The sequence below is a fragment of the Staurois parvus genome, unplaced genomic scaffold (genome assembly GCF_062004578.1).
Source record: "Staurois parvus isolate SC_StPar_1 unplaced genomic scaffold, SC_StPar_1.0 ptg000230l, whole genome shotgun sequence".
NCBI classification, from domain to species: Eukaryota; Metazoa; Chordata; class Amphibia; order Anura; family Ranidae; genus Staurois; species Staurois parvus.
Genome location: NW_028318026.1, coordinates 5846113 through 5865309, shown reverse-complemented (window position 1 = coordinate 5865309; position 19197 = coordinate 5846113). Strand labels below are relative to the sequence as shown.

General features: G+C 41.5%; 1 protein-coding gene across 1 annotated transcript in view; it reads right to left on the bottom strand.

Moving 5' to 3' along the window:
• PSKH2 (protein serine kinase H2) overlaps positions 1–19197 on the bottom strand; it is a 39775-nt gene that overhangs the window by 1496 nt on the left and 19082 nt on the right. The window contains exon 2 of the mRNA XM_089679732.1: positions 13788–14457. Coding sequence (XP_089535858.1) covers positions 13788–14457 — 670 coding nt within the window. The remainder of the gene's footprint in view (positions 1–13787; positions 14458–19197) is intronic.

Genomic DNA, 19197 nt, shown 5'->3' with positions numbered 1-19197 from the left:
GCACGGTAAAGGGAATTATTCCTTGTTTAATGTTGGGTCACTTTTGCTAGGGGTAGGAGACAAGTTTTTAGCCATACGAACTGAAGTCTGAAGTATCTCATGTAGCTTTTGGAGTTTTAGACTTCAGGCTACAGGAGTCTGAGCACTCATATGTGTGCATTCACCAATGTAATACAGTTGTGTTCAAAATAATAGCAGTCAGACATCACTAACCTGATCAATCACTGTTTTTGGTAGCAATAATATTTCTACATGGCAAATAATTTACTAGCAGGTGTAGTAGAGTAATAGAAATCCAACAGACCCAACAGTCATGACATGCATGCTGTTGATTCTGTGTAATTGAATCACTAATTGAAAGGGGCATGTTCAAAATAATAGCAGTGTGGAGTTCTATTAGTGAGGTCATTCATTCTTTGAAAAACAGGTGACAATTATTGCCCTTATTTAAGGAAGGAAGGCAGCAAATGTTGTACATGCTGGTTACAGTGCATTTCTCTCTGAAATTCTGAGGAAAATGGGTTGTTCCAGACATTGTTCAGAACAGCGTACCTTGATTAAAAAGTTGATTGGAGAGGGGAAAACATATAGAGAAGTGCAGAAAATGATAGGCTGCTCAGCTAAAATGATCGCAAATGCTTTAAAATGGCAACCAAAACCTGAAAGATGTGGAAGAAAGCGAAAAACTACCATTCTAATGGATAGAAGAATAGCCAAAATGGCAAGGACTCAGACAACAATCAGCTCCAGGAATATCAAAGAAGGTGTAAAGTTCCCTGTGAGTACTGTTACAATTAGAAGACGCCTATGTGAAGCCAAGCTATCTGCAAGAAGCCCCCACAAAGTCCCACTGTTGAAAAAAAATACATGTCCTGAAGAGGTTACAATTTGCCAAAGAGCACATTGACTGGCCTAAAGACAAATGGGCAACATTTTGTGGACTGATGAAAGTAAGATTGTTCTTTTTAGGTCTAGTGGTCGGAGACAGTTTGTCAGACGACCCCCAAACACTGAATTCAAGCCACAGTACACTGTGAAGACAGTGAAGCATGGTTGCGCAAGCATCATGATATGGGGATGTTTCTCATACTACGGTTTTGGGCCTATTTATCGCATACCAGGGATCATGGATCAGTTTGAATACATCAGAATACTTGAAGAGGTCATGCTGCCTTATGCTGAAGAGGAAATGCCCTTGAAATGGGTGTTCCAACAAGACAACAACCTCAAACACACCAGTAAACGTGCAACATCTTGGTTCCAGACCAACAAGATTGACGTTATGGAGTGGCCAGCCCAATCCCCGGATCTTAATCCAAAAGAAAACTTGTGGGGTGACATCAAAAATGCAGTTTCTGAGGCAAAACCAAGAAATAGAGAAGAACTGTGGAATGTAGTCCAATCATCCTGGGCTGGAATACCTGTTCACAGGTGCCAGAAGTTGGTTGACTCCATGCAACACAGATGAACAGCAGTTCTCAGAAACAGTGCTTATACAACTAAATATTAATTAAGTGATTTAAAGGAAAGCAAAATCTTCAAACATTTTTCAGTTTATATAGTGAATGTTTGAGTTTGTAAAGAAGAATACAAAACTGCTATTTTTTTGAACAGTCTAATATTCACTTTTCTTCAATTTTTTTTAGAGGAACAACACAAATTTGATATATTTTTCTTCATGTTTTGATTTGGAATAGAATGTGTAGTGTTCCCAATGCTTTTGTGTGTATGGAAAGAAAAGCTATTAGAAGGATTTTGAGTTTTATTCACTTTTTTTCAACACACTGCTATTAATTTGAACACAACTGTACATGGGAATTTGGAAATTGAGCAATTTTTTTTTTTGAGCTTCAAGCCAGAAATTGACCAGCTATGAATGCGGACTGAGAGAATCCTAGAGCCAGGGGCAGTGGTAGATTACTTTGACCCTAGGCAAGTCCAGCTACTTGCACCTGCCCCCCCCCCACCTCCAAAGAAATACAAAATATGAAAATGTAAAAAAAAACTGTAGAAAATATTAAATCAACAAAACTGCAAAATGTCTTTTAATTTGCAAAAATAAGTGTCATAAGATGCCACCAGCACCAATATTAAAGACAAAATCAGTGTCACGAACCGACTATCTCTGGCTGGCAGTGGGAGGGTGACAGTTGCAGTGAGTGGAGGATGATGGATCCACACTCTGACAAATCCCAGGCTGGAATTCCTCAGGCACTGGGGAAGATAAAATGCTGTGACAGCAGGCAGCTTAACTGAGCGATCCCACATAGTGACAGATCTGACACAACACACCCCAACACCATCAACACTGACACAGATCAGCTGGCACTAGAAGAGCAAGCTATGGGATCATGATGATGCCATCTCTCACTGACACATTGCACATGTGATGGATGGCCGGCCAGGTCACACTCACGGAGACACGAGAAATCAGAGTCAGACATTACCTTCCTTTGCAAGCGCAGCTTCGGCTCCGCTGGTGAATGGGAAGAGAAGGGCTGGAACTCCACAGTGATCAGCAGATGCCAGCCAGCTTGCAGTAAGTGACTGAATCTGAGAGGAGCACTGGAAGGAGTGGTAGCTCAGCTGCTACACTGGACTCAAACACTAGGCATCTTCCTCTGTCCTTTCTTCCTCCCCTTTGCTGCCCCTCCTCTCAGCTGAAGGATCATTCATGATGTGGTGGCGTCCCACACAGAGAGAGTGCCGGCCTGTGCTGCACCCAGGCACCCCTAGGTGGCAGTGTGCCCTAGGTGGCTGCCTAGTTTGCTTGGGGCTTGCAGCTGCAATTAGAGAGAGCATGCAGCTGTCAAATCTAACCTTTGATGTCAGGGAAGGGTGGGGCCAATATTTGTTTCTGGGGCTCTGCCCCCATTTTTCAAGCAAGCACTGCATAGGCAAACAGCTGGCATTTATACATTGCTGTCCAGGAAGGACGGTGACAAGGGGCATGACCAATTGGAACTACTGTATGTGCACCCACAGCGGTGTAAAATAAACCTGAATTATACACCGCTGTGGTTGCACATGCAGCAGTTACAATTGTTCCTGCCCTTGCCACCTTTTCCCCGGTTGGCACTGTGTAAATGCTGACTGTTTCCCTTAACAGGTTGTATATTAAAGGGGGCGGAGCCCCTAAAACGCATATGATCCCTGCCCATCCCTGACATCACTGGTTGGACTTGACAGCTGCACTCTCTCTCATTGCAACCGAACCCACACCAGCTTGTTCACCAATCCCTGGCTGTGCTAGATGTTCACACTGCTGTAGGTCCTGCTCAGCTGCACTCATTTGTTATCCATCTGATGTCTGCATTCTTGCCCCAGCTCCTGTATGCTGTTAATCAAGATTTTAAAACTCAAGTGTATGTTTATTGGTGTTTTTGCAGTTTAACTTCTGAACCTTGCACTCTGTACGTAACACTTCCCTGAATCCTGCACTCTGTACGTAACACTTCCCTGAATCCTGCACTCTGTATGAAACGCACTCCTGAATCCTGCACTCTGTACGTAACACTTCCCTGAATCCTGCACTCTGTACGTAACACTTCCCTGAATCCTGCACTCTGTATGAAACGCACTCCTGAATCCTGCACTCTGTATGAAACGCACTCCTGAATCCTGCACTCTGTATGAAACGCACTTCTGAATCCTGCTTTCTGTGCATACTGCAATCCTGAATCCTTCCACACTTTTATGTAACGCAGTTTTCCACAGTTTGTGCAAAACCGCAGGTCATTTCCTCCCTCAAATGTCCCTCATTCTGAAGTTCAAAAGTTAGGAGGTATGCAGTCTGATCCCTGTCCGATTGTCACAAGCAGAGATTTCACTGAATACAACACTTGCAATAATTGGACTGTCTTTGGCCATGGATATATATATATATATATATATATATATATATATATATATACACACACAATATTGCCAAAAGTATTGCGGCACCCCTCCAAATCATTGGATTCAGGTGTTCCAATCACCTCTATGGCCACAAGTGTATAAAATCAAGCACCTAGGCATGCAGACTGCTTCTACAAACATTTGTGAAAGAATGGGTAACTCTCATGAGCTCAGTGAATTCAAGCGTGGTACCGTTATAGGTTGCCACCTGTGCAATAAGTCCATCCGTGAAATCTCCTTGCTTCTAAATATTCTCCGGTCAACTGTTAGTGGTATTATAACAAAGTGGAAGAAAATGGGAACAACTGCAACTCAGCCACAAAGTGGTAGGCCACGTAAAATGACAGAGGGGGGTCAGCGCATGTGCAGATGTCACCATCTGTCTGCAGAGTCAATAGATAAAGACCTCTAAACTTCAGATTAGCGCAATAACAGTGTGTAGAGATCTTCATGGAATGGGTTTCTATGGCTAAGCAGCTGCATCCAAGCCATACATCACCAAGTGCAATGCAAAGCATCGGATGCAGTGGTGTAAAGCATGCCACCGCTGGACCCTAGAGCAGTGGAGACGTGTCCTCTGGCATGACAAATCACGCTTTTCTATCTGGAAATCCGATGGATGTGTCTGGGTTTGGCGGTTGCCAGGAGAATGATACTTATCTGACTGCATTGTTCCAAGTATAAAGTTTGGTGGAGGGGGGATTATGGTGTGGGGTTGTTTTTCATGGGTTGGGCTCGGGCTCTTAGTTTCAGTGAAGGGAACTCTTAAGATGTCAGGATACCAAGATAGGGCTGGCCCCTTCCTGTTCCAATATGACTGCACCAGTGCACAAAGCAAGGTCCATAAAGACATGGATCAGCAGGTTTGGGGTGGAGGAACTTGACTGGCCTGCACAGAGTCCTGACCTCAACCCGATAGAACACCTATGAGATGAATTAGAGTGAAAAAAGTGAGCCAGGCCTTATCGTCTGACATCAGTGCCTGACCTCACAAATGAGCTTCTGGAAGAATGGTCAAACATTCCCATAGACACACTCCTAAACCTTATGGACAACCTTCCCAGAAGAGTTGAAGCTGTTATAGCTGCAGAGGATGGGCCAACTCAATATTGAACCCTACAAACTAAGACTGGGATGCCATTAAAGTTCATGTGCGTGTAAGCCAGGCGTCCCAATACTTTTGGCAATATAGTGTGTGTGTGTGTATATATATATATATATATATATATATATATATATATATATATATACACACACACACACATACATACACACAGTGTGTATATATATATATACAGTTGCAAGAAAAAGTATGTGAACCCCTTGGGATTACGTGGAGTTTTGCATGAATTGGGCATAAAATGTGCTCTGAACGTCATCTAAGTCACAACAATAGAAGAACACAGTCTGCTAAACATAATACTACACAAACATTAGATGTTGCCATGGTTTAATTGCACATAACATGTAAACATTCACAGTGCAGGGAGGAAAAAGTATGTGAACCTTTGGACTTAATAACTGGTTGACCCTCCTTTGGCAGCAATAACCTCAACCAAACGTTTCCTGTAGTTGCAGATCAGACCTGCACAACGATCTGGAGTCATTTTGGACCACTCCTCTTCACAAAACTGTTTCAGTGTAGCAATATTCTTGGGATGTCTGGTGTGAATCGCTCTCTTAAGGTCATGCCACAGCATTTCAATCGGGTTGAGGTCAGGACTCTGACTGGGCCACTCCAGAAGGCGTATTCTGTGCTGTGGCAGCCATTGTTTTGAAGAATTACTTGTATGCTTTGGGTCATTGTCCTGTTGCATCACCCATCCTCTGCGGAGCTTCAGTTGGCGGACAGATGGTCGTACGTTTTCCTGCAAAATGTCTTGATAAACTCTGGAATTCATTTTCCCATCAATGACAACAATCCGTCCAGGCCCTGAGGCAGCAAAGCAGCACCAAACCATGATGCTCCCTCCGCCATGTTTCACAGTGGGGATGAGGTTTTGATGTTGGTGTGCTGGGCCTTTTTTTCTGCACACATAGTGTTGTGTGTTCTTCCCAAACAACTCAATCTTGGTTTCATCTGTCCACAGTATATTTTGCCAGTAGTGCTGTGGAACATCCAGGTGCTCTTTTGCAAACTTCAAACGTGCTACAATATTCTTTTTGGACAGCAATGACTTCCTCCGTGGTGTCCTCCCATGTACTCCATTCTTGTTTCATGTTTTCCTTATTGTAGATGTGTCAACAAAAATGTTAGCATGTGCCAGAGATTTCTGTAGGTCTTTAGCTGACACTCTGGGATTCTTCTTTACCTCATGCAGCATTCTGCGCTGTGCTCTTGCAGTCATTTTTACAGGACGACCATGCCTAGGGAGAGTAGCAACAGTGCTAAACTTTCTCCATTTGTAGACAGTCTGTCTTACCGTGGACACATGAACATCAAGGCTCAAGGAGATACTTTTGTAACCCTTTCCAGCTTCATGCAAGTCAACAATTCTTGATCATAGGTCTTCTGAGAGCTCTTTTCTGCGAGGCATGGTTCACATCAGAGAGTGCTTCTTGAAACCAGTAAACCCAAAACAGGTGTGTGTTTTTTAAGGGCAGGACAGCTGTCAGCAACACATCCAATATCATCACACTGATTGGAGTCAAGGTTGGCTCACTCCTGGCTCCAATTAGCTCTGGGAGAAGTCATTAAGCTAGGGACTCACATACTTTTTCCTCCCTGCACTGTGAATGTTTACATGTTATGTGCAATTAAACCATGGGAACATCTAATGTTTGTGTAGTATTATGTTCAGCAGACTGTGTTTTTCTATTGTTGTGACTTAGATGACGTTCAGAGCACATTTTATGCCCAATTCATGCAAAACTCAACGTAATCCCAAGGGGTTCACATACTTTTTCTTGCAACTGTATATTTAGACACTTAATTATATTATATTTAAATCTATATGATAAAATTACCAATAAACGTTTTTTGAAACAGAAAAGCAAATAATGGTAAAGTGACCGTAGAGCACTTTAAATGTAACACAGAAAACATACAGATAGCATATAAACACTGCTTAGTAAGGTTTAAGTATAACTCAGCACAGGTAATTAAAATGCCAAAAAGCAATTCAAGTAAAAAGAAAGCAACAAACTCAACCATGCGTCCTGCAGTGATAATTATCAGTCCCCTACACATGAGAATTGTTAATGTAAAGGCACTTTTCAGCTTCCAAAAAAATAACCCCATTCTGGATATAAATATAGTTAAGTAGCACTATTCATTGCTTGGTGAACTATTAATAAAGGGTGAATAGATAATGCTTTTACCTTTGGATATCACTGCTCCTGTTATTTTAACAAATACAGTAAAGATATAATAATAGTACCAATAATACTAAGCCCAAGGAAAGAGGTCTTAAAGTGTATGTTTTTGTAAGTAAAAATAGACGTGTTCAGTACATCTCATCCCTGCTGATCATGCCAGACATCTGGGGGTTTATTTACTAAAGCTGGAGAGTCCAAAATCAGACTCACTTCTGCATAGAAACCAATCAGCTTCCAGGTTTCATTGCCAAAGCTTCATTGAACAAGCTGAGGTTAGAAGCTGATTGGTTTCTATGCAGAAGGGAGTCTGATTTTGGACTCTCCAGCTTTAGTAAATAAACCCCCTAGTGTTCTCCTAACATCAACTGGCAATACATATCCCTCTGGTGCACTGCAGTGTTGTCAGCCCTGCAAGGGTTCTCCCCTTCAGAACTACAGAAAATCACTGTTGTGGGAATGAGGAGAGGGGGAGGTTTTCTGTGGTCCAAGTGAAGAGACCTAGGCAGGCTGACAAAGCTGCATACTAAATTTGTTTTTCTGTCTTAATGGCCCAGGAGTACACTTTAGAAACCAGGAACCATATCAGCTCACCAATAAATGGCCATGGAGACTGCTTTCAGTAGACCAGGGTGCACATCCTCATCAGCCTCCGAGTTGGGCTTCTTCACACCAGCGAGCATGTATTAAGGTGTACATAACACATAGGAGCTGGTATGCAGGGTGCACACATGTTGCAATGTCCTGTTAAAACCAATTACAGTGCTTGCTTTTTTTGTTGGTGTGAATTTAAGCAATAGGTCAAAAGACAAATTGCTTTGTCTATACGCTGGGCTTGGTTTGGGCAAAGTTGCCCAATGAAGGTCAGTAGGGCTGGTGTGAATGAGCCCTTTCTTGGATTCCAGCCACTATACCTATTAGCATAATGTTGATTCTACTATATAAGGAATAAATACATGGAGCGTTTTTAATTAAATAACCTTTTTAAGGAAATGCATATCCCATTACATTCAGTATTTAGACAAAAGGTATACAATTTTATTCACTCCCCATAGTTCTGACATACTAGAATCCCTGTATGCGCCACAGAACAAACATAACTTTTTTTGCTGTTGGTTTGGATTAAGTAGAAAATGTTGAAATGTCTGCTAAATATATATTGTTATCAATTAAGGAGATTTTCCCCTCACTTCCTGTTCTAAAGACACAAAAGGAACTGAGAGAGAATATTCCCTTAGGCTAGGTTCACATATGTGCGGATGGTGGGGCTGCGGATCCGCACGAAAATCTGTGCAGCCACACCACTCGTACAGAGGAATGCGGACCCAAGGGTGGGTACCATTAGTTCCGCACTGGAAAACGCAACCATACTGGGAACCGAGGTTGCCATGCGGGCTGCGTTATCAGATGTGCAGGAACTTCCCTGCGTGTCACAGGGCACGGGAGTCCATTCAAATGAATGGGCTCTCGTGCCCGTGCAAAACGCGGCCCGCATGACTGCATATATGTGAACCAGAGCTAAGTGAGCAGAAATCCTACCTATGAGAGTTGTCGTTGGAACAGATTTCCATATCTTTCCTATTTAAGTGACAGCTGTCAAATGTTGGACTTCCCCTCACATTCTGATCCAGTTGGTATGACAGGAACTGATTGGAAATTCATCCAACAGATACTTAGATATTCAAAAATCTAGCAGAGGTTCCAATCCTTCTCTGCTCTATCTGAAACAAAAAATATATATATTATTTTGGAATTCATCTTTAACCGCTTCTCAACCTCCCTATAGCAGATATACTGCTACAGGGCGGCATGGGTGTGCAAAACCAAGTATACATACGTGATTTTGCATCTACAGGTAGGGGGTGCGCATGCCCTATCCGTACCGCCATTTACAGCCGCGGCTGTCAATCACCTGGTGATTACTGTCTGGTGCACGGTGATTGCTGAGCATCTCCGACGGGGAGAACTGTATGTAAACAATACAGTTCTCCTCCCTGTCAGCTCATGCACACTGCTTTGGATGGCTGTGCACAACACAGCCATGCAAAGCAGTGTGATTACAGTAAAGCACACAGACACCAGTAAAACAGCACACAGTTAACCCTTTGATCTCCCCTCATGTTAACCCCTTCCTGCCCAGTGCCCTTAGTACAGTGTCAGTGCTTTTTTTTTTTAGCACTGATCATTGTATTGGTGTCACTGGGGATGTCAGTGACACCAAGTCAGTTCCCCCCAGTGTCAGAATGCCTGCCACAGTCCCGCTGTCCTGCTATAAGTCGCTGATTGCCACCATTACTAGTCAAAATAAAACAAATTCCAGTATCTATACCGCCATTTCTAAACTGTATACCTTTCACGTAAACCAATTAATTTACATGTATTGGGATTTTTTGTAGCAAAGGCATGTAGCAGAATACATTTTGGCCTAAATTTGACAAAATTGTATTTTTTTTATTTTTACTGGACATGTTTAATAGCAAAAAGTCAAAATATTGTTTTTTTTCTTCAAAATTTTAGGTCTTTTTATAGCGCAAAAAATAAAAAAAGCACAGGTGATCAAATACCAGCAAAAGAAAGCTCAATTCATGGGAAAAAAAGGATGCAAATTTCATTTTGGTGCAGCGTTGCATGACAGCAAAATTGTCAGTTAAAATAATGCAGCGCCGTAACACAAAAAAATGGCCTGGTCGGGGGGGGGGGGGGGGTAAATCCTCAGGAGGTCAAGTGGTTAAAGGATTTCAGGATAGGGTTCATTACAGCTGGAGGACACCAGAACATTAGGCTTACCATGTCTGCTTAGAGATCTAACTTTCATCTTAGATCACACTTACTCAGATTAAGTAGTGTATTTATAAAAAATCTGCATACCAATGCAATCAGTGACAGTGCGTGTACATTGTTCTGTGCGGATCAGTGTTAGTGTAGTCCACTAATAATTTTAGTCATAGTTTTAGTCAACAACATATTTTCAGTGACTAAAACTAAATAAAAAGTTATGGTGATTAAAACTATAACAAAAATCTATTGACATTTTCATCAACTGTCTAAAACTACACTAAAATGTTAGAGAGGAAAAAATTGGGAACAGCTAATTAATCTCTTTGCACTTAAATCTGTGTCTATATTGCATGTTCAAACCTTAATAACATACACTCTCCGGCCACTTTATTAGATACACCTTGATAGTGCCCAAAAAATCTCCCTCACACCATTATACCACCTCCAGCCTGAACCGTTGATACAAGGCAGGATGGATCCATGCTTTCATGTTGTTTACACCAAATTCTGACCTACCACCTGAATGTCGCAGCAACCTGTCTGCCCATTCTCCTCTGATCTCTGACATCAACAAGGCATTTTCGGCCACACAACTGCCACTCACTGGATTTTTTTCTCTTTTTCGGACCATTCTTTGTAAGCCCTAGAGATGGTTGTGCGTGAAAATCCCAGTAGATCAGCAGTTTTTGTAAATACTCAGACCAGCCAGTCCGGCACCAACAAGCATGCCACCTTCAAAGTCACTTAAATCCCCTTTCTTCCCCATTCTGATGCTCGGTTTGAACTTCAGTAAGTCTCTACACCACATCTACATGCCTAAATCCACTGAGTTGCTGCCATGTGATTGGCTGATCAGCAATTTGTGTTACCAAGCAACTGAACAGGTGCACTTAATAAAGTGGCCAGTGAGTGTAAGTAATAACAGGTTAATAGATATTTACTCCAGGAATATATAATAAAATTGGAAATTTGAAGGAAATGCTTAACCGCCTCCCGCCCACCATATAAGGAAATGATGGGTGCAAGGTAGTTCTCTCGTTCTGGGAGGACGTCCTCCAACTCTAACCGCTTGTGCGGCGAAGACATCGGCTCTGTCATGTGATCAGCTGTGTCCAATCACAGCTGATCGCATGTAAATAAGGAAATGTCGGTTATCGGCATTTCTCTCCTCACGAGCTGTCATGCTGTCGTGAGGAGAGGAGAGCCGGTAATCAGCATTACTCAGAGGGGACATGTACACTGATCATCAGGACACTGATCATCAGGGCACTGATGGTCAGTTTGCCCTGATGATCAGTGCAGCCCCATCAGTGGCACCTGTCAGTGTCCATCAGTGCCACCTATCAATGCCAGTCTGTGCCACCTATGAGTGCTGCCAATCAGTGCTGCCCATCAGTGCTGCCTATCAGTGCCATATATGAGTGCTGACTGTCAATGCCCATCAGTGCCACCTACCAGTGCCTCCTCATTAGTGCCCATCAGTGCCACCTATCAGTGCAGCCTATCAGTGCCCATCACTTCAGCCTCATTAGCGCACATCAGTGAAGGAGAAAAATCACTTATTTACAAAATTTTATAACCGAAACTAAGAAAAAACTTTTTTTTCAAAATTTTCAGTTGTTATTGGTTTGTTTAGCAAAAGATAAAAAACCCAGAGGTGATTAAATACCACCAAAAGAAAGCTCTATCTGGTTTAAAAAAAATATTAAAATTTCATATGGATACAGTGTTGCATGACTGTGCAATTGTCATTCAAATTGCGACAGTGCTGAAAGCTGAAAATTGGCCTGGGCAGGAAGGGGGTATAAGTGCCCTGTAGGCAAATAGTTAAATAATGATTCATACTTGAACTAAACCCATTCGGTTTTTACTTGATTAAATCTACTGTAGATTTAGTCGACTAAAATCATATTATATTTAGTAGACTAAAACTAAAACAATCCAGACTAAAATGTCAATAAAACTAAATGGCATTTTAGTCAAAAGACTATGACTAAAACTAAATCAAAATTAGCTGTCAAAATAAACACTTGTGTGAATGGGGCAAAAAACTGTTGTTGGGCTTCTTCATATGCCTGCCTGAATGTTTTTCATTGATTTAAAACAGAAGATACCGCATTTGGCCACTGGATAGTGCTAGGTATCATATGCGTCTACTAGAACACAAAACAGAAACAAGAAAGAATTCAAGTCAGTGCAATGTGATGGGTGTCTTCACAAGCCAATAGGAAGACATAAGTAGTCGGAAGGGAAAGCCCCGATTGCAATTTCCTAGAGCACCCCAGCATTTTAGGCTACTCTGCAAAGACATCAGAACCTTTTGGGGCGCCTGAAGATGTCCACTAATCTACGAGAAACCAGATTTCCATCCCTATATGACTTGTTTATACCATATACCCTGCATTCAGTGTACAATTTTGCATGCAGCTTTACATGCATTTGTAATGCATTTTCTGTGTGTTTGCAGTGCAGTAAACTAGACTCATTGAAATACATTCATTTTTCTTGCATATATGTTCAACCACTCGCCTACCGGGCACTTTCACCTCCTTCCTGCCCAAGCCAATTTCCAGCTTTCGGTGCTGTCGCATTTTGAATGACTATTGCGCGATCATGCAACTCTGTACCCAAATGAGATTTTTTATCAATGTTTTGAGACATATAGAGCTTTCTTTTGGTGGTATTTAATCACCACTGGGTTTTTTTGGTAAACAAACAAAAAAGACCGAAACTTTTGGGGGCAAACGTTTTCCTTAGTTTCTGTCATACATTTTTTACAATATGTAATTTTTCTCCTTCACTGATGTGCGCTGATGAGGCGGCATTAATGGGCATTGATGGGCTGCACTGGTAATTATCAGTGTAGATGTCTCCTCTGAAGATTGCCGCTTATAGGCTCTCCTCTACATATGCGCAGTCAGTGTGAGGAGAGGACTGCCGATAACTGGCATTTCCTGTTTATATGTGATCAGCTGTAATTGGACAAAGCTGATTTACCATAATCAGTGATCTACTGTGTCCTAGGGACACAGCACACCATCGATCGCATGCACGGCTAGAGTGTGAGGACATCATATGACGTCCTCCCAGAACAAGAGACCTCCCACCCATCCGTAATTTGCCAGTACGGCGGGCAGAACTTGATTGCATTTATTTATTTCAGGTACTTATATAGCGCCGTCAATTTAAGCAGTGCTTTACATATATATTGTACATTCACATCAGTCCCTAACCCTCAAGGGGTGTACAATCTAAAGTCCCTACTTTACATTTATACATACACATACTAGGGCCAATTTAGACAGGATACAATAAACCTACCAGAATGTCTTTGGAGTGTGGGAGGAAACCCGAGTATCTGGAGGAAACCCACACAGGCACAGGGAGAACATGCAAACTCCAGGCAGGTAGTGGCATGGTTGGGATTCGAACCAGCGACTCTAGCACTAACAGGCAGAAGTGTTAACCATTTAGCCACTGTGCTACCTGCATATGGTATAAACACGCCAACAGGTTTACTTTAACCTATCAAACGTTTAAAGTCAAAGCTTTCCCTGGTTTAAACTAGCATCAATTGCACTGTCAATTAGCATGATGCACCACATTTTTTTTCCTGAGTGTGCTTGTGTAAAAGAAATGTTCCACTTTTTGGTCAGACTACTGTTTGTCTCAAAAACTATTAGCCCAAGAGAGTAGTTCAAGATACATAAATACAAGCTAACAGAACCTTGGGCCCTGGTGTACAGGTTGATGATCACTGCTAGAAGTGAAGATAAACAGCCATGTATACTTACATCCCCTAAGAAGCTATATTTGCCTTTAATGATCAGCCTATAAAGTCTTGTACGGTTTTCATCCTCGAAAGGCATAGATCCACTGAGCAAAATATATGTGATGACACCAAGAGCCCACATGTCCACTGCATTACTGTAAGGTTTTCTCAGTATAATTTCAGGTGCAATGTATTCAGGTGTGCCACAAATGGTCCTCATTGACCAGTCTCCACATTTACCATTTCCAGCATTTGCCAATCCAAAATCTGTAACTAATATCTTTGAGTCAGCTCCTGGATGGTAATAGAGAAGATTTTCTGGTTTTAGATCTCTATGTGTAATGCCTAGTCCATGAAGATAGTTTATGCCATCAAGAACCATCTGAAGCACCTTGGTGGCATCCCGTTCTGTGAAGGACCCTTTAGCAATGATTCGATCAAAGAGCTCTCCTCCAGTGGCCAGCTCCATGACCATATAAACTCTGTCATGGGCTTCAAACACTTCGATGAGCTGGATGATATTATGATGGCTGACTCTTCGGAGGATGTTTAGTTCAGACTCGCAGACTTCTTTCCCTTCTTTGGCTCTTGTTTCAATCATTTTGATGGCAAAAGGTTGCCTAGTGGCTCTATGCTCAACTCTCACAACTCTGCTAAAACTTCCCCTGCCAATTAGAGCCTTAATATCATATCTGAAAGAGAAAAAAAAGTATTATTAGAACGAACTATATTAAGGAAATAAAAAAAAGATAATACTGTAGCCTTTAGCATTAGAAACCCATTTGCTTTCCATATTCCAGCAAAATTAGGTTTTCATGATTAGTCTAACAGCTGTCATAGGCAATTTGAATTGCATGCAGCTGGGACCTGCTGCAGCTTTTCTACTTGCTATGCTAATTTACTGCAGAAAGGAGGATTAAAGTGATAATGGGGTTAGTGCCAGTTCCATTTTTTTAAAATATCCTGTTTTTAAATTAGAATTGTTTAAAAACAAGGGAATACATTAAAGTCCAACTGAATCTAGATTATTTAACTGATGGAACAATGCAATGTTTATTGCTATAAACAATACAAGATGGCATGTTATGTATACTTTGCATAGACAGCTAATTTAAGGTTTTATTATTATAGGTACTTGCATAGCGCTGTCAATTTACGCAGCACTTTATACACACACACACATATATATATATATATATATATATATATATATATATTTTACATTCATATCAGTCCCTAACCCTCAAGGAACGTACAATGTAAGGTCCCTAAAACTCACATTCATACATATCCATACTAGTACAGGCAGAAGTGCTAACCATTTAGCCACTGTGCTGTTTTAATCCAGGAAGAAAGGCATGGAGTAAGAAAGACAGAGGCATAGATGCAGGGACTACATTACTGAGTTTAAAGGGGTTTGCCAATGATGGTGAACAACGCCCCTTCTTCCACCCCTTTGGGCGAGAAGAACTTTTTTGTAAACTCTTTTTATGAGGATCAGGATCTCTTTTTAACCAGCATTGCAGGAATGTCAAAATGAGAAAAAGACATTCTCTGATCTTTGTCTCGCGTCGGGCCCTGTTGGCGAAAAAGACCTTATTCTTGTTGGTCTTTTCCCATTGGAGTGATGTGGAGGAGTGGAGGCCTTGATTGCTGGTTCAGTTTGCCTGTACACACTATCTTTCAAAGGTACTGATGAAGCGGGTCAAGTGACTCAATACACAAACTGAACTCATCAGATCTCATCTTGTAATTCAATTTATATTTTTTGGATATATGTAATATCTTGATGGGTGAGGGAAATTAGGGTTAGATCATAATGTATGAGGCTGTCTGGGGAAAGGCATTTCATTTTGTGAACGTTTACAATAGATTATCATAAATGATAACTTTTTTTATAATTCAACAAAATCGTCTGTTTAGCACCTGGAAAGTCCCTGCATGTAATATACAATTTTATGTAAAACAATCAGGGATTTGGTGCATTGGATTTTTTAGGTCAGCCATTTTTCATAATATTATGGTTGAGTGCCAATAAAATTGTGGTCGTTCATGGCTAAATGTGCATTATCTCTGGTCGGTGTTGTGAGGCTGCAAGGACCTTGGGGCTCCATTCCTATTGTTTTAAATAATATTGCGTTATTTATACATTTGTCAATAAAAGGCTGCTGTGGCCATTAAACTACAGTTTGTGTTTGTGTTGGTTATTTCTGTTCATTGTTGAGTAGTGGAGTGTTGGCCAGATAGCACAAGAAAAAAGTAATTATTAATACCCTAGTCAAGTGTAAGCCAAGTGCCAGATAGCTTCAATAAATGTCTGATACAAAAACTGGCAAATTACAAGATACAAGGCAGTCATCCTGCCTGTGCAGTCTGAAATAGAGCAGACACCAAAATAACAAGTTAAAAAATCAGTAATATGAAGGAATCCTGGCGCTGGATACAGTCAGCGCTGAATACCTGGACCTCTGCCCAGAGGAACTTAAAGTATATCTAAAACCCATTTTTTGTCATTTAAGAAGAGTGGGGAGGTCATGTCTTTCCATCTGTGCCTCATTAGGAAGATTTACCTTCACTTTCTCTTCTGTTTACTCACCAGGAAATGAGAGGCACATGCCCTCAGATGTCATGGGAAAGGGTGCCCTCATTGGAAGAGTTCTCATATTTTCCTGTGTAGTGCCCTCTATTGTACATTTTTTGTAAGTGTAGTTAGAGGCTTGCTAGAATCATGGGTGTGAGTTAGAGAGTTTACTTCAGATCAGGCTGCAGGGCTCTACAGGTCACTCCTCTAGTACAGCTGCCTGTACTAGAAGCTTGGAGAGGTTTCTAGAAGCCAGTTGGTGAAGGCTAGAAGGAGCTGATCTTAATATTCATGGAAGTTTGACCAATCCCAGGCAGGAGGCCTGACTGTGTGGTAGAATGGCCCATAAATATGAGAGAGCTTGGCCAGCAAGGGGAGTTGGGTGGAAGATGGAGTACTGAGGTGTGTTGCTGTTAGCCTGGGAGGGGAATCCAGAGTAGGAGGGCTCTGCCTGCAGGCTGGAGGTCTAAAGGAAGCTGACAGAGGGAGCTCTACTTGCCTTAGAGTCCACCAAGGAAAGGCAGCCTGTTAGCCTGGAAGGGAACCAGCACAGCAAAAGCCTGAAAGAAGTTCATTGAAATCTGCAGGACACAAGAACAGTGTGAGTACCTCTACACCCCTGGGGCCTTCAGGACAGAGGGCTGCTAGGTGCCATACTTAACCAGCTCTCCCTGGGACAGTGCTGCAGGCCTTCTTTGGAATCTCTTGCTTCGGGATATTCTTCAAAAGACAGCCAGGTGGATGGGTAGTTCCAGCTGGGGTCTGAAGAGGTTAATTTAGAGGGGACCAAGTGCTCCTCATAGAGACTGTGTTTCTGATCCGTGAAGAGACTGTTGCCACTCTGGAGGGAGTAGAAAGTCCAGGATTCTACATTTTTGTGCAGTTTGTCCCCCGAGTTTCTGTTCAAGTGAAGTTGGGCATCCCATATACCCCTAGACCCTATCCAAGTTATTTATCCCAAATAAAACAAAAACAAGCACATGGACTGATTACTGACTCTGAATGTAAGTTTTAAAATGCGTGTTGCCTGGGTGTCAGGAAAATAGTGGAACCTAAAATCAGTGGCTCTAAAGGGGGTAGTGCTACACCTGTTTGGGTGGCAACTCAAAATTTTGGACTTGCCTTCTCTTTTATCTTTTTTTTTTTCTCACTTTTATTTCTTTTCAATAATATTGGTGATCACAACAATTAGAGAGAATGAATCTCTCTAACAAGGACACAAACGGCAAGAAAATCCTAGCAGAGGTAAAATTACCTCACCAAATCTAAAAAAGTGTTTGGGTTATTAGGATCTCCAGTAATGTCCTATAACTAGCACTGATGTATCTCAGCATATGTACAGTGTGTGTGTCCTGTTATGTGTGAAAATATGGCATGGACTAAGGTAGAGAAGGGTACCCACCTTATGAAGAGTTTGTAAGCTTGAATGGAAATTCAAAACAGAGCAAATACTGTAAGAGGTCTGCACAGTTCAGAGAAAATATAAAGCAATGTTAAATAAATTCTCTTATGGCCATAAATGACTGTTTCCTTCAGTCAGTAAGATATGCATCCCTCCTAAAGCAACAGATTCAGATCTATATGCACGCATCACAAATAAATTAGTATAGTCACTGATAGAAGTCCCAAGACTGCTCTAACTGCTGATGAGAAAAGGTATTTAGCAGTTTATATTAACTAAAACAATTGCATTTCCATGTTCTGTGTACTGTGGGAGACCGGGTATAGTGAATTCAGGGTCCTAGGTTTAGTAACACTTTAAGGGCAGGGCAAAGTACCAGTCCCTGGTCGCCTTGATAGTTTTTCAAATTAGGGCCCAGCAACAACTAAATACTGACCCCCCCCCCCCCTTCAGCCATTTAAACTTGTCATCTCTTAGATCCCTACCACTCTTTGGGGGCTGTCACAGGGCGAAGGCTTGGTACACACCTATGCAGTTTGCTTTTGATCCATTTCTGCAATAGTTTTTACAGTGCATTATTGCGCACACATTTTTTAATGCTTTTTTTTGCGTTTTTAATGCCTTTTTTTGCTCAATTTGTTGTCGGACTAAAATCTGCAAACCGCGCCAAACGCGAACTACATGCTTTTCCCCAGCATCACCATTGAAGTCTATTGAACCAAAAAGCACTGTATTGCATTTAAAAAAGTTCATGACCCTTTCCAAAAATGCAGCAGCTGAAAAAAGCATAGGTGTGAATGTGTCCCATAGAAAACATGTTAAACGAACTTTAGTGCGTTTCTGCAAAAAACACCAAAAAAAGCATATGTGTGAACCATGCCTAATGCAGGCCATACATGGCACTACTTCTCCAATTTTCTTTAGGAAATCAGAAATTTTCTGTGTTTTGTAATGGTGCCACCAGTGATTTAGAAATTTAACCACCCAAGCCTTCAATTTCACCTCATGTTGCTACAGAAAAGTATCTTCTTTTCTTTCCAGGTGCTCATGCTCATGTCTTTCAGTTACACTTCTCTCATGATTTTCCCATCATTGATTAGAAATTCCTTTGTTTTTCAAAAGATTTCCATCATGCCCGATTATTCAAATTCAATGGGCACATGAAAATTGGCTGTGTCCCACTAATGATGCAAAATTTGATTGAAAAGTCTTAGTTACGGTTTTTGAAAGAAAATTCTTTCAGAATTCGACCCATGTATGGCCTGCATTAGGAAGGACTTTCTTCTCAATCCTATGTGAGAGTGTTGTCGCCCAATATTGAGCTAATTAGGTACACAGCTGTGCATTGTTGGAGGAGCGATAGTAAGTATAGTTGCTATACATACTATAAGTACTGGTATTTTTCTTTGCTTTAGGTGGCTAAATAGAGCAAGAAAAGTAAGTCAATGC